The 24,259-nt window shown below is 37.5% G+C and overlaps 1 protein-coding gene across 4 annotated transcripts in view; it reads right to left on the reverse strand.

The window, feature by feature from the left end:
• Positions 1 to 24,259, reverse strand: part of LOC122830489 (ankyrin repeat and IBR domain-containing protein 1-like) — a 37,784-nt gene that overhangs the window by 9,025 nt on the left and 4,500 nt on the right. For all 4 annotated transcript variants that reach the window (XM_044115824.1, XM_044115826.1, XM_044115825.1 and 1 more), the window contains exons 3-17: positions 23,331 to 23,631; positions 20,698 to 20,880; positions 19,824 to 19,941; positions 15,442 to 15,650; positions 13,736 to 13,824; positions 12,799 to 12,943; positions 12,151 to 12,317; positions 11,395 to 11,483; positions 10,429 to 10,559; positions 6,332 to 6,466; positions 5,342 to 5,428; positions 4,742 to 4,808; positions 3,483 to 3,628; positions 2,139 to 2,317; positions 1,970 to 2,021 (exon numbers count right to left, since the gene is read on the reverse strand). In XM_044115824.1, the coding sequence (XP_043971759.1) occupies positions 1,970 to 2,021; positions 2,139 to 2,317; positions 3,483 to 3,628; positions 4,742 to 4,808; positions 5,342 to 5,428; positions 6,332 to 6,466; positions 10,429 to 10,559; positions 11,395 to 11,483; positions 12,151 to 12,317; positions 12,799 to 12,943; positions 13,736 to 13,824; positions 15,442 to 15,650; positions 19,824 to 19,941; positions 20,698 to 20,880; positions 23,331 to 23,631 (2,098 nt within the window). The remainder of the gene's footprint in view (positions 1 to 1,969; positions 2,022 to 2,138; positions 2,318 to 3,482; positions 3,629 to 4,741; positions 4,809 to 5,341; positions 5,429 to 6,331; positions 6,467 to 10,428; positions 10,560 to 11,394; positions 11,484 to 12,150; positions 12,318 to 12,798; positions 12,944 to 13,735; positions 13,825 to 15,441; positions 15,651 to 19,823; positions 19,942 to 20,697; positions 20,881 to 23,330; positions 23,632 to 24,259) is intronic.

Raw genomic sequence — 24,259 nt, forward strand, 5'->3', positions numbered from 1 at the left:
ATGTTTGTTTTAATTTCATAAGAAGGTCTGGAGCTCCAACTAAATCAACAATTTATTAACTGTCATTAGCTGTGATATTAATAGAGTAGTGATAAAGACATTAAGCAAATTAAGCACCTTCAAATCCAAAATAAATTATACTATGAAATCATAGGTATTGCTTTACCACTTCAAATCTAAAATAAGAGCTTGATTTCTGAAAAGCTTTAATGACCAATATAACTTAGCTAGTGGCAGGTTAGGTCTGTTCATTTGGCATATGGAATTGCAACCATTACCACAAATCAGTGTGCAAAATTGCAAAGGATTACTTTGACTCAATATTTGGTGGAGTGTAATAATTAAAATGTTGTACATTTACCTTTTATTTTAATAATATATTTGGCTATTTGGATGGACTGCAACTGTCTTCAACACTCACAATGGACATAGTTCATAAAGAGTGCTGGGCTAAGTGTGTAAAGTCAATACTGTCCCACCCCTGACATTTTTAATTGAAGAATATTTTCCATTCGCAAAGAAGTTTCTCGTAGGAAATGAGACCTGCATCTTGAGAGACAGAACAATGTAAAACTGGACAGCATTTTTGAATAAAAAAAACATCCCTGTTCCTATTAAAATAAATAATTTAATTAATTAATAAATAAAAAATAAAACATCAAAAATTGTTTACAGCCTTTTTAAAAAATGTGTGTAAATTTCTTGGCATTACAGCAACCAAATTATTCTAACAGATTAGCCAGCTTTCTGCCTTGTTGCATAATTCCAATTTCTTTTGGAAAAACTTATTTGCTAAAGACATAGCTTCCCCAAGAACTACAGAAAGAAAAGCACAGCCACTCTGAAAGTGACCTCGGAGCAAGCAACTAAGGACAACCTGAACAACCCAGTAGCTGATAAGAAAAACAAGCTACCAAAGTGTTTGAGACATGAAACTGATCAGTTTAGAAGAGGCCTCCTCTTAAGATGAAATTGCCAGCAAACACACAGACCTAACACTTCAGTCGGTTCCAAAACACCATTCACCTGCCCTTCCTACCATCAAGAAGACACTGAGGTTTGTAAAATCACAGGACAATGCCAACTATCATTACTAAGGACAGTTTCAAACAAATCTGAACATGTTAAAAAGATGTGATCAAACTTTGAATGACAAAAAAAAAATACTTGAACTGGGAAAAAATGTGTACTACACCTATTAAGCCTTGGTACTTCATGCCCTTTCATTAGGGTCAAAATAATCAATTTCCAGATCAGCCACTGACCTTTTCACGTTACAACTTGAGCCGAAATGAAACATTGGCTAATGTTTGCATCTTTTGCTAGAAGTTTTTAAGGTCAACCAACCAATAAAATTTACATTTTGTTGATTTGCATGTTGAAGTTTTGTATTTGACGGTTTCCATAAAGTATGTTCAGTCATTTTCAAAACAAGAATGAATATGTTCAGACCAAAAAGAATTGCTTAAATATCTAAATTGACAAAACTATTATAAAGCTTATACAATACATCAAAATAAGACATGAGGATGGTAATTACTGATTGATAAAAGTGTCAGGTGATTTCTTGTCACAACTATTCCTGTGCTGTACTTTTTGTTTTGTCTTGACATGCATGACTTGGGTTACAAGTGCTAAGATGTACTGCAATAATTCACTTCAAAAGGACAAAAGATTTCTTCCAATCCAGAAATCATCTGGATTTCTGGATTGAACTTTAAGTTACTTAAGTGTAACCTTAAGTGTCTAAGGTTACACTTAAAGAAATGAAACCACAAAAATGACAATTTCTCAGTTGAGAACTGTCACAGTACATGGTTTAACAATGTATGAAGAAAATTGCATAAACAGTTCCATGGTAAAGTTCAATTATATGTATCAGTGGAATACACATTATTTGGCTGAATTTGTTATTTAGTAAAACAAGTATATTCTTGAGCAAAGGTATTTCAAACAAGCACTCCTTTACCTCAGGTGATGCAAAGCCTAAATATTCCCAGTCCCATGTTCCACCTGCAAAACTGTTGGGAAAAATGCAGAAAATGATATCTATAAATAAAATAATTATGCACAACTAACATTAAAAAAAAACATGCAAATATTTAAAGCCTTTAGTGATCTGCCTTTCTGTACTCTACCTGCGTCTGGGAGCTTCAGGAGAGTCATTAGGGGCCACTCCTCTAGCCACTGAGGCCAGAAACTCTTGTCTCTTCTGCTGTACAAGACATGCAGCACGGATGATTTTGTGGCGAGGAGTTCGCAGGTATGGCCTGTTGACCTTCTGAGCCAAGTCCTCAGTCACCATTTCCAAGTCAGTCTAGAAGAAAAAAAGATGGCTGAAGGAATGTTTCCTAGGAAACTTAAGTAAGTGTTTTTAGGAAATGCAAGCAGACAAAGTTTAAAGTTCGATATATCTATGCATCCCAAGGTCACTCCAACAACATTCTGGTAAATGGGTTGGTGCTAAGCACAGAAAACTAAAAATGAACCATTTTCAGAACCAGGAAGGTACTCAAAATGAATTCAGAGCCAGCAGAGAAATGTAGGAAGCTAATTAAAACGTAAAACTTTATGCTGTATTTATGTGTCTCTGACATTGAAAAATATCTCTAACAGATTCAGGTTTCAAGAGAGCAAGACTTTCCCCAGATTTGAGGAAGGCTGGAGAACAATGAAGGTTGTCAGTTTTGTTTTTAAGACTAAACTCTGTACCATGAAACATGTTGGATTTGAAAAGGTTAGCAGTGTTTTGGAAAAGTCAGGGTGAAGTTGCAAATGAACACTTTTTTAGAATAAACACAGAGACGTCTGTTTTACTAACACTAGCTGTTTTGCCAACACTTGCTGAATTAAGATGCAAACATTTAAAATGTTAAATTCATAATAATTTTGAATTATTTTTTTTATATATATTATTAAAATCCTGTTTTACAGAATCCCTGATTCTGATTTTCAAAAATAACTAAGAACAAACAAGAGAATAGCTAGAACAAGGGTTATGAAGTTGTTGTAATAGCAGCTTCAAAACTCCCAAAGAAAAAATATATATACTGTCACATTTAAGTTGACAATTTAGTTTATTAATCTTAGCACTGTTGCAAACTAACTAGTTTTTCAGGACTTTCACTACTTAACTTCCCAATGCTACATTTGACAGATGGTGGTGGTATAGAAAGGTTTCTTCTGCCAACCATTTAATGTCCAACATGCCTTAAGATCAAAACCTCTTCAGACCCTGTTAATTGTATACAAGAATCAGACATTTGTAGTACAAGTCAAACTGCAAATCTTTAGAAAACCCCGTTCTGGGTCAGTACTGGTATTCATACAACCAATAACAAAAAGATGAGATGTGCTGGTTTAACGGTGGTATGTGGGGAAGATCATGAGCTACAAATCTTTAGCCCCCCATCTGTAATGACCCATGTCAGATAGACTTGCTGTGGAAGTTGGTATTTCTTTTCAATAAGATGCTCTGAAACCTGCATAAGCTCGTAGATCTCCTTCTTTGTGCTTTTGGGCTCTAGAAAGAATCCATAAGGATAAGAGCACTTTAGGATGCGGCGGGTCTTCAGCAGCTCTAGGACCGCATCTTCAATGAACGTAGTATCAGGGGGGCCTTCTTCCCCTAAGCAAGACAAGTAGGAAGAGTCAGAAAACACAATTTAGCACATCCTTTTAATCCCACCTACATTATTTCACTTTAGTTTTAGAAATCCGACAAATAAAGTACCTATACAAAATCAATTTCAGGTTTTGTTCTTTTAAGTTACATATGTAGTGTCAAGAGGTGCACTGCCCTCTATGTGTTATGAATTTCAATTCTCTTGCATCACGCTGACACTAATTGTCTAATTTGAATACATTTCTTTCCCAAGAGGGCTCCGTAAGAAAAAAAAAAAACTCTACAGTTTACATTACAAAAACAGAGCAAAATGCAAGGAGGCAAGGTCTTTTATTGGAGTTCAGAATAGAATAATCATTCAAATCTTTATCTATACAATAGAACATACTAATGAGTAAATATGATGACTGGAGATGGAATCGCCAACTATCTGGGGGCGACTTTGATAACAACATCATGTCATGCATCAGATTACAATAAGACTAAATTGCTTTGTATTAGAACTAAACCTACCTTTGCTAACCAGAAGCATTTTTTAGAGATTTGAGTTAAAATGTGTCTTGATGATTTCTAGAAACTGTACTCAACTTATATTCTATATCTGAAAGAAAAATGAAAGCAAATGTCATGGCTCTGTGGTAAGGTTTGACACATTCAGCGGTGCTCACAGGGAATTTGGGTGCAATTATCTGCAAAGTAAATAAAAGCTAACAGTGAAATAGTGGTAATAAGAATCAGTCATTGCATCACTGGAATCTTCTTAATATGCAGCAGATGATATTTTGAGCTTTTCCTATGAACACATAGCATTGTGCAGTAAATTAGCAGGAAATGCTATTTATGTTGTGTTCCATTATGCTCTAGAGCTGGAATTTGGAAAATAGCAAAGTCCAAGTAAAAAAAAAAAATCATAAAATCCAACTCTTTACTTTTCAAACCTGTGCAGAAGCCCAGTGTACCCTGCTAAATAATACAAATGTCCCAAATTAAGTGACTTTCCTAAGTATTTTTACTCTCATGCAACAATTTACAAAAGTTTAATACCAAAGATGGAGTCAAATTTGCAGATAAATGTGTAATATAAATTTACACCGTCATGGTAGACTGAACACTCACTTCCACTGAGGGCTCGACTGAGCTGCTCCATCTTCTCTTTGGCTGTTTTTAACAGGCGCTGCTCGAGCTACGAGGAAGACACAAGGTTGTATTGTTGCGTTAAACAGTATTAGGAACTTCGCCTCACCAAACAATGGACAGAGATGAAGTTAAACAGAGCAGTGCATAGAAGAGATGACTTCTGTCATAATAAGATTGTTTTATAGACTTGATACGCCAATAAAACAACAACCGGTCACTGTTTCCTGAAAAGTTCCTTCTTCTTTATGTTTTTAGGACAATAAAGAAAAGCATCTACTGCAACATTTATTCCAATGACATGTGTACACTGATTTGTCAAGATGTTAACATGGTGTCAGATGTCAAATACCAAGGTTGCAGTTGTAAAAAAAAGAACAGTTAATTACTTCAGCTGTTACTTAATATCATTGTACATTCTAACATTACAGATGTTTCATACAAAAAGGTTTAACCTTTGTAGATTAGAACTTAAGAATGAATGCCGGTCTGTCTGCGAGGTAAGTTTCCCCCAAGGTTTCTTGGCCTGCCTGCCTGTCAGTATAATATGCAAATGAAACAACAGAGGGAGGCAAAGTTTACCTGATAGCTGTGCTCATGGTTCTTGAAGCGTGTGTAGTAGTGCATAAAACGATCAAGTTCCTGAAAGCTCTTGTGCTTCTTCTCTGCCTGCAAAACCGTGACGAGACAGTCACAGTCAATAAACTCCTGAACATGTTGTTCTCCCTAACAGACAAAGTGTTAATACCCTGCATCCGAGGAGACAAAGAAAGCCGTCCCAAAGGAGAAATCTGTACTGATGATTGCAAACTGAGACTAAAAATAAGCTTCTTTTCACCTGTGAGAAGGGAGACTTTGTGACCGTAAATATGTGTAATTTGTGTTTTCAATAACTTTACTCTCACACTATTAAGCAAAACTATTAAGAACTCCTTTAGGTTTTTGATGAGGTATTGAATGATTAAATCAACAGTTTTTTCTCCCAACAAAAGTTGCCCTTGACCACCCCAAAATGAATAAAATATTAGGCTCATATTTCTTTCTGTTTCATAAATAAGAGGATTAAGAAAAACCCTACCAGTGTATTACAATTGCCTTTTTGTCAATATAATTCAACAAAACACTGCCTTTGCTGGCATAGGTTTTTGAGTGCTAGGAAGAAATGTATGAACAATATCAATTGCACATATACGGTATTTGCCTTCTCATAATCCCCTTTCTAGTTCTTTTTACAATAACAGTGCAAGCAGTACCTTCTCTCCATTTTTTCATAAGTATCAAATTAAATACAGAGATGTTCTACAGTTTAATGCTTTCATGAAGAAATCCCCCCGCCCCCAAAAACTAATAAACGAAGAAGAAGCATGGCTGCCTGCAAAATATTTATTTTACATCATCGCAACAGGGGGCTACTCAAATAACAGCTGCCGTCACGCAACCGTGTCTGCTCCCTGTTGTCACACACGGCTGTGAAATCTTATTTAAGACAGTACATCTTACTGGGATGGAATCACTGCAAATAACGTACAACTCTTATATAACAGAATCCAATTCCAGTGTGACTGTATGTACCTCTTCTGTCATTTCCTTCGACTGTTCCACCACCTGCTGGATGACTTCGTAACGGGTGCAGCGGTAGTAGCCGCCGGTTGACGAGCTGTGCTTTTTCCACTCCTCCAGGCAGATCCAGCAGAAGTCGTACTTACACTGGCGGAGCAGAAAAGCAATGTCTCGTTTACAGCTGTAGTTAGATGCTACTCCTGAGACTAGAGAGCAAAGTAATAATATTCACTTACCCTACCCAGTGGTAAATTAGAAACTGAGATACAGCTTAATTGATTTAACTATTGATTTTTTTTTTCCCACCACTTTAAAATCTTGAAAATGAATTGAATTATAATCAGTTATAAAAGATAAGCTAATGGAAGAGAATTATTTATTTGAAATAAGCTTCTCATTTATTTGTCTTAACACACAGAGGATAAAGGAAAATCTATGTTTTGCATCATAAAAGCAGCTCTTAGGATGTCGTAGTTCCTTGCAGTCTGCTGCCACCAGAAGGCACACCGACAACATTAGCGACCAGTCCCATCGGCATTGCTGAATAACAAACGCATCAAGTGCTTGAATCTGCAGCGCGTTTGCATCTAAGTAATTTCTCTCCGTGTCACAAGTGCTTATATGGGTGACAAGCTAGCCGACACAAAGGGCTGACATCTGTGTTGTCCTGGTAACGCTACACTTACATGACACTTCAGAAAAACCAATGCAAACGCTAAGAAGGGGGGTGAAGGGGGAGACGAAGGAGGGTGATAAATGGATGTACAGACACACAAACAAAGAGGGTGTAAAATGGACAGACAAAAGGGGAGGAAAAAAAGTGCAACGAAAGAACAGAAGAAATAAGATGGCAGTTCCTTGGCAACACTGTCTCCCATGTTTCCCAGCAGTGAGGTTAAAACCATTTTTTACGAGGTAATAACAGGTCAAGAGGCTCAGCCTCATATGGCCTTTCAGCTCAGGAAGGCACCTCCATTTCACCAAAGTGAATCGCAAGTCTCTAGTCAGCCCCTTTAACCAGTGGAGGAAGCAACATTACTGTCACACAGTAAAATAAGCAACATCCTGCCAGAATGACTGCAGTGTGCTTCTTTTAGGGAAAAGTGCAACAGTGATAGCAGGGATTGTAGTTTGGACTTATCTGGTAACATGTCATTACAATTTTCCTTCATAAATCTAAACTTGAAACGAAAAGCCTTGAACGTTTAGACACAAAACAAATCTTTAGATTTTCACCCCTTTGTGCAATTTTCACAAGCTGTGTAAAGTACAAATGAAATCTAACACTTGGTTGAAGGCCATTCTTGTTGCACAAATTAATTTGCAAAAGAGGAAAAAATATCTTATCTGCAAAAAACAGGAAAACACACAGAATCTGGCTGATAGAGAGCCCTGAGAAATCCATCAAATTTCTAAACAGCTTTTATCTTTTAAACCCAACATGTTACAAAGTGAATACACTATATCTACTAAAAACTATAAAGTCATCTTTTAAAATAAAGATGACTTTATTTTAAAAATAAAGTCATCTTTATTAGAACTGTTAGAACTCTTATGTTCTAACAGTTTAAATAAAGTACATATCTTTAGCTTGGCTAACTACATTAGTTGGCTTGCTCCGTTTTCTCTGGAGTTTGCTTCTTTTAGGGAAACAGCAACAGCCTTCAGTCAGAGCTCTCTACAGATTTGTAATAAGACTGACTGCAACCGGAGATCCTTTCTGCCCACAGAATCACCATTTATGAGGACTTATTTATCCCAAAGGGAAATTAAAAGTATTTTTGAACTGAATTATAGTCTTTATAATCATATAATCATACTGTTTACCATGCTGCCATGTATTTCTGTTCAAAACAAGTCTCTCTGAAAATGAGAGACAATATCGAAGTAAGATTACTGGTATAAACAGTGTAAACATTAAAGTTGCAAACCTTGAATATAATCATAGCTTTGGAAAGTATCCAAGCTGAGAGTTTTAAAGGAAGCAGTCTCTTCTTCACACTTGCAAGCATGTTGGCAAAAACCTCCCACAGATTTATTGGCTGAAGGATTTGAACATTTTGGTGAAGCTGATCCCACAGCCTTTTTAAAAGGTGGAGGTCAGATGACTAACAGAACACAATCCTCCTCTTAAAGGTCTTTTTGTGCAGCAGAGTTTGGATTGAGTTCACCGTCCTTCAGACTGACACCTTTGAAACCTTTCAGATGAGCTCCTGAAGGTAAAACACAGCACAACTTGACAGAGTAATAAACACGTTGATTGAACATGCCTTAAAATGTAATTAAAGCATCATCAGCTGGAACTGCATCAAAACACCCCCAAACCATCATTTATCTTCAGCTTGATGTGTTGCCTTAGCAATAAGAATTTTTATTTTGATCATCTGTCTGACAAACACTTTTCACCAGTTCTTCAGCCTTGACTACGTGTTGCTAGTCATTGCCAGAGTGGATGGTCCTTCACTAGCCTCTTCCTGTTATTTGTGTAATTGGTTTCTTCCAAGAAGCATTTTCTCTGTAAACCTGAAGTCCTCTTCAGGCTGTTGATTCACAGTCAGCAGATAGATGTTTGTTATTAAGTTGAGCTGTGAGATGGGAAAAGTTAATAATTCACATTGGTAGTTCTATCTTTTGTGTCTCCAAACTAGACGAGCCAGAATAGCACTAAGCAGAAGCTGAGCTGCATACAGATAAAATGTATATAAATGAAGAAAAAAAGTATGAATCACTGGCTCCTTCAGATATTGCAACATTGCAGAGTTATTACTTGACTTCTCAAGAGGATCAAAGAAAATGTAGTATTCCCACATATTGCCCCTCTGGAACATCTCAACAGTTTCAGGGATGGAGTCTGTGTGTGCGAAAATGGATCAAGAGACTTCAAAAGATGTTCAACACTTCAGAATCACGATAGGTGTTCAGCAGAGTCATAAGTATTTGGTCTGCAACTCCATAGCTCTTTTTTATGTAAGGTTTTGTTACAGTGCTTTTTTTCCCCAAATGTTAAAAAAGGTATATAATTTGCTCCATAAGATTAAATAAACCTTCTCATGTCTTAAACACTTTGCTTGGAAATAATCATATAATTGAAAAACAGCGAAAACTCAGAAAAATGTACCTGGCTGGTTTAAATAAAACATCAAAGCAAAAATTAAATGAACTGGTATCGAACAATAATCCACTTAGAGTTTAAAAAGGATCCTAAATTTGCAGGAACAGGAAGAAATGTGTCAGCACATGAGATGTCAAATTGTGCTAGTGGTAGCTTATGAATGATCTATTCAGACTAAGATGTTTTCTGAATATAATCTTAAAATTTTGGAGATTTACATTCCCTCATTATCTTCTTCATCAGGTTTAGTCATTTGTGATGTTCTTTTTTCAGTTTGAGTTGATAATAAAATACACAATTCTAATGTAGAGCTGCAAAATTTTGCAATGCCTATTTCAGATCTTCATTATCTTCTTTCCTACACTATGTGACCTTTAGCATTTTGTACAATGTCATTTCTATTTGGTAGAATAGAAATGATATTTCTATTCTAACATTTAACCAATGTAAGTCTTCAAAATGCAAGTTCATAACAGTTGGAATGTATTAGGAGACGTATTGCAAATGCCCTCCAGTCATTTGCGATGTGAATATTGGATCGACTGATATTGTCAAGATATATTTGCAATTTACTGCACAAGCTTACTTCAATAAATTTAAAACACAGGAATTAAATGCACAAAATAATACCTAAAAGCTCAAATATTTGCATACATGCCCTTTAATACGCCAGGGGGTTCATATTAATCAGCTTTATGTTGCTACATCCAGTTATATTCCACTTTTAATTAAGTTTGGATCATTGTTAGGTTGATTCAAACGTATCAAATTGCTTTCAAATTTTGTCAAGCAGCCATGTTAAGATGAAATTATGAATAATTTCTGTTTGATCCCTTAATTTTGGTCATGTATAAAGGAAAAAAACACACACAGTATAAAGAACTTCTAAGATACTTGTAAAACTCAAAAGGAAAACAGAACTCATGCACATGCTCAGAAGATGCTGTTTTATGTCACATCGGTAAGAGGTTTGTGGAAACCATCTTTTGTAGCGTACCTTAGCACACTGCATGTGATTGCAGCCCTCGTTTTTCTGTATTGGAGACTTGCAGGTGGGGCAGGGTTTAGAATTGGAGAGCAACCATAAGCAATTCGCTGCATCCTCATAAGCTTCACTTACGCCAGCCACTGCAACAGGAGTGGGGGAGAGGAGGAGTAAACACAACAAATAAATACCTAATGACATCAAATGAGAATGACTATTACACCAGCATCAATACAAACCACTACGCTGAATGGAAACTTGCCCTGCTTGAGCAATGTGTGCTGCTCAGGTATTTCACAGACATCTCCCAGGATGCCAGTGCACCCACTCTCAACACATACACACATTTGAACAGTGTAATTGGCCATTAACAAAGCATCTCTGATCTGTCATTTGAAATGCCAGCATGAAAGAGAATCAGGGGAAATCGAACAGGAGATGGCACCAAAACAAAATAATTGCCATAATTTTTCTCCCGTCACATCAACAACACTGGCACTCAGGAGCAACTTGGGTCATCTTAAATAATCTATTACATTGCTTACAGTCCAATTACTGCTCTTAGACATTGCACCAATATTCCAATACCTGGGTTAATCTTTTAAATTTATAATTTGTCACAAAAATGGTGCAATTTAATTTGTTTACCAAATTGCTTGTAATTACTATGAAGAAGTACCAGGCAATTTATTCCCAAATTTATTACTATTCCACAGACAAATAAACGATCTAAGCGATAACAAACCAACTATTCTGTAATAATAATGTACTACTCAGTAATCTAATAGGTTTTCAAGAACAGAGATTAATTGGACAAGCTAAAAAAACATACAAATAGATTACATACACTCCGTAGTTATTGTGTACAACCATTTAGAATTTAATAAGAAAACAAATCGTGTATGACCTGTTAAAGCTGAAACAATGCAACACGCCTAAAAATTAATGGAAGTAACAAAATCAGCTATAAATACTCACATTCTTCAGGTTTCATTTCAGTGACTTTCTGAAGCCACAGCTTCCATGTGTCACAGTCACAGGGTTCATGTGCCTCTCCTCGACACTCCCTAATAAAGTATATAAAAATGTAAAGTAGGAAGAGCACAGTTTATATTGTGAATAAACAGGAAGAAAACCTAAAAACAAGGCACTCAAAAAAGAAAGGTCTTAAAAAAATTATGCTGCAAAAGCCTTGATTCACCTTCAGACGGCTAAATCTGCATTTCATCTCTACACCCTCCTTGTTATGGAAATGGCTAAAGCTGAACCCATGTTAGATCCGTTTCCCCTAACAAATGCTGTGTCAATTAAACTCCTGAGGGCACCCACCAGCCACTTTCAAGAACGCTGTAATGAAGCAAGGTCCACTAAGCTATTATCATTATAAGTAGGTAGGATTAATCATGGTGGGCTAGAGGTTAGACCAGTGGGCAAGAAGGTAAATGAAAGGGCAGTGATGAATATGAAAAACAGAACTAACTCCAAACTTTCAAAAAGAATTAGCAATTAATGAGCTTATCTTAAGGTTTTCTTCAGTTCACAGAGAACCTCGTTGAGGAGATTCTCAAGAGAAAAATAAAGTTAAAACAAGTGCTCTTAAAACAGAAAACAAACTTTTCTTTCAACAATATTATATCTCAGCTAATTTTGAAAAGCCAAAAGAGTCAAACTAAAGTCTGCCAACTTTAGGAGCAGTATAAACCTAAAGCAGCACTACAGTATTCGTCTACTGACCAACAGAAGAGGTGGCCCTTGCCGCAGTCTACAGCCGGGGCCCGAAGTAGGGGAAAGCTTAGAGGGTCTGCATTGGAGGTTCCAGGGCCCTGAGCATTTAGTCTTACTGCTCTCTCACATCCTGCAACAGGACACCAGTGTATTGCTGGATTGTTTTCCACAAACGCCTTCAAAAAGGGAGGGAGAAAAGAAGATTTAAATTAGTCAGCAGTACAACAAAACATCGGTGCTTTAACCGAAGGGGTTAAAGAGAATGAAACAACTGTACAAGCTTAAAGATTAAGACAGACTCTGAAATGCTGCCATATTTCAGGAGCACAAAGTCCTAATATTGGCCTATGAATGACTTTATCACTAATGAAGAAATGTCTTATCTTTTGTATAGATCTTAGCCTTTTTTAATTAAGGACAGACAGGTATTGATTAAAATACACATGTAAACAGGTGAGGACAGAGTTATTATTGTTTAGTTGTGAGAGCTACTTCTTAAGAAATATATATAAAAGCTTCTTTCTGAGAAGAAACACTTATCTATAGAAATCAATGTGGAAGTACAAATACAGTCTGAAACTAACAGTTTTCAAAATTTTGACCTGAACTGCAAGGTTTTCTCCTTAGAGTTCATCTGCATTAATAAACTAAATGTACCTTTATGTCAAACTGTAGGTATCGCCTGTCCATCTCTCTGGAGACCACGCTTTCGATGACTTCTACTGGCACCAGCTGGTAACAATCAAAGGCTGGACAGAAAATGTTGTGCGCTTCGCCCTCTTGGATCTTTAGATTGAGAAACCTTTCAAAAGGACACAAGTTTTACAGAGATCAATGATTTATGTATGTAAACACTAATGAAAACTTCACCGGTATCATAGCTTCAACAAAACATCCCCTTCAATTCTTTAAGATTGACATTTTAATTTAAAGCTTCAAAACAAATTCTGACACAAAGGCAATTTCTCCATATGTTTTGTAATATATGAAGCAACCAGAAGTTATTTATTTGCATAATAAATCAGAGTAAACACTGACAGAGGAGCAAAACTAGGCTTCACCCTTCAGAGTTTAAACTGGACACATAAGAAACGCTTAACCTTTGTAATGAAACTCACAAATGAGAGAAAATATCTGAAGTATTAATGAGGACTAGTATTTTTGCATTTTTATATTTTATTAGATTTTTTTTTAGTAAATAAAAATTAACATTTATCCTGAAAAAATGTCCATAGAAACACTGCAGTTCATAGCAGGATTTTCCCTCTTATGCTGCTCTGCAACAGCAGACCAGATTAAACAAAGTGATTTAGAATAAATGAATCACTGAATAATGTTTCATTATTATTAGCGTGTTATAATTAACATACTCATTTCACCAAAATAATTACTGTTAAAGTACAAAGAAAACTGCACAGTGTTCAGTGCAACACATCCCTGATTAATACATGTGCAGGTTGTTTTTCCTTCCACCATTCTCTTCCTGTCCGATACCACAGCACAGCTTTTATCTATCCATGTCAGCCTTGACATTGGTGTTTGTAGGAGACCCACAATTAAATCAAATCCATACTTTTGGATTTCTGTTACTTACCCTTCCCAGCATGCTCTGCAGAAATCATGGCCACAGGACATGTCAACAGGTTCCTCAAAGAAGGAGATGGAAGACATGCAGATGCCACACTGAGAGACAAAAGATTATGAAAGAAAGATGACTACGAGGCCGCAATGACACTTCAAAGACTTAGCATAGAATACATGCACCGGGTTGTCATTATCTTTGATTTGTTTTTGGGTTTTTTTTGTTTTACTTTGAGTGTTTTATTTAAGCCTAAACAATAAGAGTATTCTTTCTGAGAAAACGTTCCAAAATATTTAGATGTGTAAATAGACTTCATTATCCTCTGGAATATAAACGGACAGGAAAGCTGTGACTAATCAGACGTGTCCATGCGTTCAAGTCCAGACAATAACAGAGGCCGGTTTATGAAAGATAACTATGCTAAGATTCCGACCTCTCAAAATCGACGGGTTTCACAGATGACTGTTCTATTAGCAGATGTATTTTCTCACACCCACGAAAAAAAGCAAACATGGCCAGACATACAGGAGTTGTTCTACTGGAAGACTGACCCACACAAAAAGACAAAGAAGAGGCAGTGTAGTTCAACAATGAAACTATTGATTTAGGATGGAGAACATGATAAAAATCAACTTACAGACTTAAATGAGTCCTTGAGTGCACTTGGCACAGTGCATTTACGCTCAGGAAGAGCCAAGAGTGCAGATAGTGTGAGTCAAATGGAACAATTACTCACCAGACAATTAATAAATTACATTTGTAAGTTACAGTAATTATACACCGTGGTTCATTTTTAAGGCAAACTTGGACTGCTGTTGAGTGTCCCAGCCAACTGTGTATAAATATATCCAGTCTCTTGATTTATAGTAACACTCTAAACTTTAAATTTCCAGAGCCATCAAATTTTACTGAAGCATACGGTAGCCTTTCATCACCTTTATCTTTATATTAGAAGCACAGACATCTTCGTCATTCATCAATAAGAACTCAAATCTTGCCCTTTTTATCATTTTCAGGAAAGAATGTCAATATTTACTTGATTCTCAACTTGTTTAAACCAAAATCAACAAAACCGTTTTTTCTCTTGTTAGTGTTTACTTCTGTGGGTCAGATAACTGGCAAGCTCGTCAATTACTTCAAACAAACTAACTAATACTAACAAATAACGACTTCTAAACGAATGTAGATGTGTGAGAGCTAATACGATCGACTGGGAAAAAATAATGTGTTTGGAACCATGCAGACTTCATCCAAAATCAGCCAGATGTTACACCGAGGCTAGTATGCTCAGGGCCATTTGTCAAACTGTTTAGCAAAGCCTTGTGCTCTCTCCGGATTGCCATTTTTGCATTTCATATCTCCACTAAATCTACAGCTGATTTCCTCTGAATTAAAATAAAAAGAAAATACCAAACAACCTTCTTTTCAGCCCCCTTTTGAAGCAAGTGCAAGTCAACTTATTCTCCAGATTTTTTGGAACAAATCCTTACTCATCCCCATGGAGTCTGCTGATGACAGACACAGAGAACTACTTCCAGAGGAAAGGTAATGAAAGCCTCCATAAGCACTGTATTAAATCTGTAATGCCTTTACATCACCGTGTGTACTGAAGAAAAACCTTATTCCAGCCTGAATGTTCTGTATTAAACGGATCAGTGCCACACAAATGTCTAAACTGGGAGAAAAAGGAGAGAAAAAAAACTTTGTAAATTTCTCACCAGAGAGGAATCGTCATCTCCCGCCAAGAGGCTGATTTGGTCTGGGGAAGTGATGGAGGAGCGGGTGGTGCGAGGCGTCCGGGGCGACGGCAGTGTGTCCCAAGCATTGTAGCCACTAGGGGGTGGGTTGGGCATTTGCACCCCTGAACGTTGGCAGCATTCCTCTGCGTTGCTCATCCAGGCTTCCAGAAGCTTCTCTCGGTCCCAATCTGACAAAAACATGGAGATGAACTCATCACACTTTTTTTCTTTTGGTTCTGACCTCCCAATTCAGAATTTTACAATTCATTTTTCTTATTCTGAAGGTAGTAACACACAAAAGAGAAAAACTGAGGGTCCTTTGTTGCTGTGGTAGTTTCAAATCCAACTGACAATGAAAAAAAAATGTTCAATTTCCATTTATTGATTCATTTATGCATCAAGGGTATCCAACTATAGGCTGATGGTCGCAGCATTTACAGATTAAAAATGGATTTTAAAACTGATGCATTTAATAAATAGGGAAAAATGTTACATTTCTTCAGCATTTTACCTGTAGATCACAAATTACAATTGGTTAGTTGGTGCATAATTCTTCACGATTACATCATTTTCTACAAATAAAATGGCCATAATGAAGTAGAACAAGATTACAAACAAATCAAGTGTTTTGAAAAATGTAACAATGCAAAAAAACTAAAATGGGTTGACCCAGTAAAAACAAATTGGTTTTATGAAGAAGTTTGCATTTTATTCACAAAAAAAGTCATCTTAAGACATTCATTTTAGCCCATTTGCTAGGGCAATGCTAAATTAAAGTTGACATAATTTTGTGTTTTCAGCAGACAGAAACTTGCTGCCACCTGGTTTTGTGTTTTAGAACAGCTCCCCAACTTATGGAAACATAGAAACCAATTTGAGAGACTTTGAGGATAAACTGGGAGTGACTGGCGGACCGTGCCTCAGTCTAAATATTCTCCCCTCTTAAAATAAGGAACATGACCGGGTCAACTGCAATTAGGACACTATCAGCCTCGAGACACGCTTCAGCAGCAATCAAATGCCTCCGACTCCAAATGGCCTCATTTAGATAATGAATGTCGCAACAATCCCCCCATTTCCATTCAATTAAAACCAATCAGTGAGCATAACCCTATCTTCCTGCCTTCAGCTATTAAATATGAGTCTGAAATTAAAAGTTTTGTTTCACATTTAGAAAATGTAAATTATTAGAAGCACAGAAAGACTGACAAGCAGCAGGAAACATGATAAGTCAACTAAAATGACTGATAATAAAACAGAAGTCAGTAAGTGTGGGAATCAGTGAAAGTTTCCAAAAGCAGTGGACGATAAGCCGTTCTTTTAGACGTTAACGAAAGTCCTGACGCGTTTCATCCTCCTCCGACCGACAGGCAGTATTCCCATGGCACAGGCGAGTAAATATAGTACTGCTTGATTTTTTTTCTGAGCTCCCACAGGCATGTCCTGCATGTAGCCTCTGCGGCTCAACAGACAGCTACTGCATTTAAACCAGGTTCAATTAAAAAGAGACGACAGTTTTGAAAAGTTTCAAATTGAATAATGTTTTAAACATTACAGGCTTTTTAGAAGTTGTATCAAATGGCAGATGTTAAGTGAATCCACTTTGAGAATTGGCATCTAAAGGCTGCGAATTAAATCTGCGCTCTAAAACACCGACTCAGTAGTAAGTCCAAATCAACTTGATAAGGGAATCAGTGAACTAGTTCACACAGAGATTCTGACAAAAACAAGCCAAAAAAGTTTTTAAAAAGTTTTTTAAAAGTTTTTTCATAAATCTATTAAAAACAGACATTTCAACGGTTCTGGCCAGAGTTTGCTCAACAAGGTTTGGGTTGCTATTGAAAACATTCTGACTATAGTAAGAAACATCAGATGTTGCAATCTTGCTGCTACTATGATGTCATGAGAGTGTACAGGTTGCTCTCAGGGATTCAAATTATTCTGCTTCGTATCAAACAATGCTGATAGTTTACATAGGGTCATAATTCAAAGCACATATCCACAAACCCACAAAGGAATGGTTCAAATACAGAGACAACTGCCTTGCCAAAGCCCAGATTCAAATTACACCAACATGTTATGTAAACCAGATTTTTTTTTAACAAGCAAAATAACAAAAATATCCACCGTGAGCAGGATTTTTTCCTATAGAAGAGTTGAGCGTTTGAGTCAGAGATTGATTAATGTTGTTTTTCTGATCAGTATTTTTGTGGAACGGCTCCACAGGAGGGAACTGAAAAATAGGCTGGAGATGGGAAACAAGCGATAGTCAGCATGAGTTACGTTAAGGCGGCGGTTTTCAAAGTGTGAGGCGCGCCTCCCCTGGGGGGCGCCAGAGTACTTTAGGGGAGGCGCGGTGCGAGGGAAAAAGTAAACCGGAAAAGCTATCCGCTTGCTGTCTACTGATGTGAGAGAAACTTTTACGCACACGATCAACTCTGTGGATTTAGGAAAAAGTTGGTAGTGGAGTGCGCGTGTGGAGCGGGGATCAGTGGAAATGTTTCCCGAGGATGTTTTGGCCAGTGATGTCAGTAACGTTACTGACGTCGGACCACTTTTTTCTGTAACGAGTAATCTAACGCGATGCTATTTCAAATCCAGTAATCAGACTACGGTTACTTATCAATTACTATCTTCTTTTGTTATTGAATCGTATTTCCTCTACTCGTCTTGTCGAGTGACCGACGTCTCTATGCAACAGAAATGTAAACAATGGAGGGAGATGCGCATTTTGTTGGTGGAAAAACTGGAACTATTTTCAGTTTCTGTCGCCAAGTCCGATTATTATAAGCGGCTTTGGGCTTCATTTTTTAAAAGTCGCTTGCAAATTTAATGAGTGGCGGGTTGCGCCTATTTGGGCTCGTTTTTGAACGTGAAGTTGCTCATTTGGGCTTGGAAATAAGCAGAGACTCATAATAAATCCCAGAATTTGTCCGTCATTAAGGGAGTCTTACTCAGTCTCTCCCTGTTCATCATTTCCCGGATGATCCGTCCCGCTGTGTCTTTGTTAATGTCAACTTAATTTATTACCTCTCAATGACATCGAACTTCACGTTGCGCTCCAGAAAACTGCAAACATCGAGACCAATATGAACAGCGCAATAAACGTGAAAACAGCCACGAATAAACGTGTCCGTAGTTGGCAATAGTTATAATGGCAAGTTAGCACCGTTATAATTATTAATATTACGGTAAGTGTCGCAGCCATCCGAGCTGTGGAGCTGCGGAGGAGCTCTGTGCGCTGCGACATCAAACTCAGGGGCGTAACGCAGAATCTGGAGGCTGGGGGGAGGGGGGCTTTAAATCCTTCTTAGAGTTTTCCAGACAACAGTGGACCACACAAATTACTCATGTTTTTTATTTTTTGTACTGTTTTTTGTACAATCTCCTCTTCAGTTCAACCTTATCAGTGGAGACACATTGTTGATGTTACCATTATAAAATAACTTACAATTAACTTTTGGCAAAGCTCAATGTGATTTTCACAGGAGGCAGAGCGTTGTTGTTAGCAGCTGGTGAAAGTAACTAAAAAGTTACTTTTAACCTAACTAAGTTACTTTTTCAAGGAGTAATTAGTAGTCCGATTAAAGTTACTTTTTCAAAGTAACTATGCCATCACTGGTTTTGGCCAGAGCGGGGCTGAAGGTGGAGTTTTTACAAATCCACCCCCCTCCACAGGGGGGTGGGGGGGCGCAGCAGGCATTGTGCTCCTTGAAGGGGGGCTCACCCTTTCATACTTTGAAAACCCCTGCGTTAAGGGTTACCAGCTGGTCAGAATCTGGTCCATGAACTTACTATAGCTGAGCAAATACTTCAACTTAGCAACATCACTCTACAGTGAAAAGGTTGTTGCTGAAAGTAGAAAAGGTTTGGTTTTTTTCAGTATTAGTGACTGGTTTAAAATGACTTTAGAGAAGGAGAAACAATATGAAGTTGACAGGAAGAACCAGAGGGATAACCACTGCAGAGAGAACTTCAGGGGATAACAGAAAGGCTGAACCCAGAGTTGGTCTGTTCTTATCTTTTTAAGAATTCAGCCAATATCATGGAGCAGGAATGCTTAGAAAATCCCCAAATTAAGATTGGATTCTACATGAAAACTCAGGGACAAATAGTAAAATTCTGTCATATTGCAAACCTTCACAAAGGCTTGTCTCTCAAAAGTGCATAGTGAGATACACTTCTGTTCTTTACAAACCCATTTAACCGAATACAAGCTCATGTTCAATAAAATATCCCTATTTTTGCTGTTTAGACATGCAATCTATTTACACATATAAGCTACTTGTTCAGATCCATTACTACATGAATGTAAAGGACAGAGGTCTCAGATATGTGCCGGTGCTTGTGTCTCACAGTACCATGAGCACGTAGCAAAGCTTCTGCAGTGAAGAGAGGGGCTTGCAGCATGTCCGCCGTCTCCACTATCAGCATGTCCTTCAGCCTCCGCAGGTCCTGAGGCCGCAGGCCCTCATACAACTGAAAAGGAAAAAAGGTCAGAGACAAGAGAAGAATTACCAAGTTTACAAAAGGGAAGGGAAGAGATAGGTGTTGAAGGTGGTTAGAAGGTTAAAACAACTTTGACTGCAGCCAAATAAAAACCAAGAGAGTTGGTTTGATAATGCGTGACAAAAACAGATGACAATGCAGATGAAAGTTCCACAAAAATACTGAGAAAAAGAGAGAACAGAGCAGTCTGTTCTAGTAAATGATTACTGGGACGTGACTTAGTCGTGTACATTGACACAATAAAACAGAATATTCAGATCACAAACATTAGCGCAGACTAATTTTTGTCGATTTGTCTAGACAAGGCGTCTCATGCAGAAATATGGCAGTAATTCCTATTTTTAGTACTGGATGTTTGTCTTAACTAGCAGCAGGGTTCATGGATGTACTAATGTAACACCCGATGTAACTGAAATAATAGATAATATAAGAAAACGTTTTAAATGCTAGGTCTAAATAAATAGTAATTTTACACCACCGACAAACAAAGTGACACCAACTGTTTGGATTTAGCAAGTGGAAGGTATCCAGTATGTGTTAACTTATAAAAAGAGCTGTGTCTGAGAGAGCAGGAGCAAAAAGCTGACACTTTTTTTTTTTTAGTGCTTTGTTAAGATTCTCAGCACTACAGACAAAGCTACACTAAACAACGGTCCAGGCAATGTTGTAAATCAAATCAGGCAGTGACAAACAAATTGAACTGTTTCTGAGGGTTTTATTCTGTACCTCTCTTCGATCGAGGGCTGCATACTCTGCTTCAATACCCTCCGCCTCAGGGGCCAGAGAGAAGACCATCTGCGACTCCAGGCTGAGGGCCAAATCCTTGTGGTGCTGCTTCTCGGCACAGTCACATGGAGTCTCGCGGTTTTCGTTCTCCACAAACAGGTCTGCTCCTCTCTGCAGCAGTAACTGAGCAAGCAACAAGAAAAGAAAAAAAATGGCTTGAATTATAGGAGATGACTGAAAACACTTAAGGCACAACAAGCGATGCAAATTGTTATCACTTTACACATCTTACACAGCATCTGTGGGAAGCTCTGCTTCTGCTCTTGAGCTCCTAACACTAGGGAATCAGTTCAGTTTAGTCAGAAAACTGGGATTGTTGGTTATATCAGATCTTGACCAATCAACTGCAATCCAATCATATGTAAAATTAAATCCAACAGTATTGGATTTTTCATTACACCCTATTTTTAATGTATTATTCTTCCCAACGACCAGATTTTGGCCCTTGAAATGATAAGACAAGAAAGGTTGAAATTTGGCCAACAAAACAGAAAACAATTGATGACCAAAAAAAAAAAAAAGTATTTTGTTTTTCTTTAATTAGATGACAGTGTAAAGTCCTTTATTTGTTTTGGATCCTTAACAATATATAAATTTCATAAAAATGTTATTTATTGTCGAACAAGAAAACAAAAAAAGAGGAGGAAAAAAAAAAAATCACAATAAATTTTTTTTTTGCAATTTTAATGTAGTGAACTTTGTGGAACTTTTTACATTTTCCAGTTTTGGCCCCCATTGCAAAATGTTGGAACAACAATAGATGACAGAATGTTACTTTAACTCAAAGCCTATCCCAAATGTCCCCATGACATACAAATTTAGGTATGCAAAAAGCTTCTGGGATTGTTAGTGGTGAAATGATCAGCACTTACAACACAAACAGATCTAATGTGATTAAGGTTAGATTTGGTAAGCACCAATGTTTTTTGGTGGTTCTATAACAAAAATAAATGCAGTTTTCCAAAGTGCCAGTACTTGGCAAAGTTATATTCCCTCTAGTTTCCAGCACAACGTAGATAAGGAAAATTATACCATCCTAAGAGCAGCAGACTGTAGCTTTGCTTATCTGGCGTTTCTTTGCTTCTCGCTGATTATTTTTGGCACTAAATTCTGTGGTAAATAACGTGGTTTTGCAGTCATTCTCTCAATATGTGTTTCTTTGAGATTCCAGACACACCTCTACATATGACGAATGTTTTCTTTCTCTCCTCCTTTCTGCAGAACCAGTGCAGTCTCGCAACAACTCAAAGTCCAATCTGACATTTGGTAAGTGCTTTGTTTCAGTGGGAACTACAACCAGCATCGAGTCACGTAGTGCAACGCTTAGCGTTAAATCTCTCCGATTGATTTGAATTCAACTCTGTCAAGATTTTGGCCTTTGTCTTGTGAATACATATGTGAGAAAACCAGAATATTACTAATTCAACACTCTGTGTGCTGCTCTACCACTGCAGAACAAAAATAAGAACATACTACTGAAACTTCACAACAGACGTCATCAATACAGCCCATCCAAGAGGTAGGACATGTGGTAGAGTACTGGCCTGAAAGAAAAACACCACTCTCTTGAGTGCTGCACATTTCTCCCCTGTACCACTGCTTCGGGGCAGCATCTTGAAGATGCTGACAGCAAATTTGGGAGCTGATTTTCCATCCTTTTTAGACCTAAAAATGCCCTACAAGCTCTCTCTTAATGAAAACTGCCATCTTCCAACCCAGCTGGCGCCTGACTTAAAGTGGTGCCCGGCATCCATTAGCGATACAGCTGCAGGGTTCATCTATGTGCTCCATTAGGAGTCACTCTCACTTCATCTAGTCAGAATATGTCTTTTTAAAAATTCTTCCCCCTGGTGGTCCTCTGTAAAATCTTTTTGGTTCAGCTCAGTGGTAGTTGTGCTCAAGTCTGCTCTACTTAAGTCATTCCCAATTGTTTCTAAATCTAAATACCATAGTTGCTCCAGAATTTTACACCACAGTAAAGTTACTGGTATAATTTAAAAAAAGAAAAAGGAAAAAAAGAAAAAAAGATGCCCTACCTTTCCTTCAGGCCCAGTTTTTTAAGAATTTTGTACTGATTCTTTTTCTATCCCAACAGTAAAGGCCAGTCACAGTCACAGTTGTTCTGGGGCTACAACTCAGACTTGCACTGTATGGGCAAGTAATTTTAGTATCCAAATAAACTAAAATATTGTGGCGTAAACACACATATGCCATTATATGCTGTTTTTAGGGATAATAAACTGAGAACAATACAATATTCAGCTGCAATATAATTTTACAAGTACACATCACTCAGATTAATTAGAAAGTGCGGTGTGTTTTTTTATGATAAACAATAAGCTGCGCAGACATTAATAAATTGTATGTGTGGACTTGTGTACAAGGAACTGAAGGGAACTGTAAAGATAGATTTTTTTCTTCTTCTTTCTTGGAAGACCAATCAAAGTTTATCTTACCTTTACTTTTATGATGAGCAACATCAGTTAAATGATGCAATTTAACACTTAGCTCAGGTTTTTAAATTGTGGTTATGCTGGGAATATGTTTAAGACAGTAAGTTTTTAAAACCTCACCTCAACTGAGGTCCTCATGCCCGAGGCGGCTGCATAGTGCAGACAGGTGTTTTTCTTGTTGTCAGTGGCATTGATGTCAGCGCTCTCATACTTTCCATGGTCCAGCTTTGCCCCGGTCCAAGACAAGATGATCTGGAGGCATCCCGTCCGACGCTGTTCGTCCTCATAGGGCCGCGAGATCCGTGGCTCCAGCGCTCCCTCTGAGGTCAGGATCTGAGGCCCCATGCAGAGAAGGTGCAGAGATGTCTCATTGTGCACGTTGCGCTTGTTAGGATTGCCATCTTTGTTCACGAGAAACGACCTAGAAGATAAAGAGAAATATGAACAAAGAAAGTCAGTGGCTTGGCTCTGGTTTAGTATTTTGTCAATAAGCGTAGGGTTTCCTCCACATGTAATGGATCTTGGCACACCGCCACAGCAAAATAAAAGCTGCCACACCCAGAATTAAATTGTTTTGTTTTTTTCAAATATAAATATCATGAAACTTTAACATTTATTTTATTTGAAAAAACAACATCTCCAGTTTACATTCTGTCTCCCCCTACATTCTGAAGTAGGGGGAGACAAAAGTCTAAAGAAAAGTACCTAAGGAAGGTTGAATTGAATGCATTTTCAGTTCAAGTCATTCAGATGTTTAGTTCACATCTAAACGACAATAACGTAGTTAATTAATACAGTCTGGCCTTCATGCGTAATGTTTCAGATACACTTTGAAAAGGCTTCATGGCTTAATGTCAGGTAGTTTTTCTGTTGAGACTCATTTCTCATCCAGAAATAGTCTCTTGCTCTCTGAGGAAAACATTGAGATTCAATGTAGATGCTCAATGTTCTTTATTGGGATGCAGTTCCCTCAGGTTTTAAGAAATATAGAAATGATGAGTTCCCAAAAAACACGGTGTTAGAGCTCTTCTTCAAGAAATCCAGAAAAA

The sequence above is a fragment of the Gambusia affinis genome, linkage group LG05 (genome assembly GCF_019740435.1).
Source record: "Gambusia affinis linkage group LG05, SWU_Gaff_1.0, whole genome shotgun sequence".
NCBI classification, from domain to species: Eukaryota; Metazoa; Chordata; class Actinopteri; order Cyprinodontiformes; family Poeciliidae; genus Gambusia; species Gambusia affinis.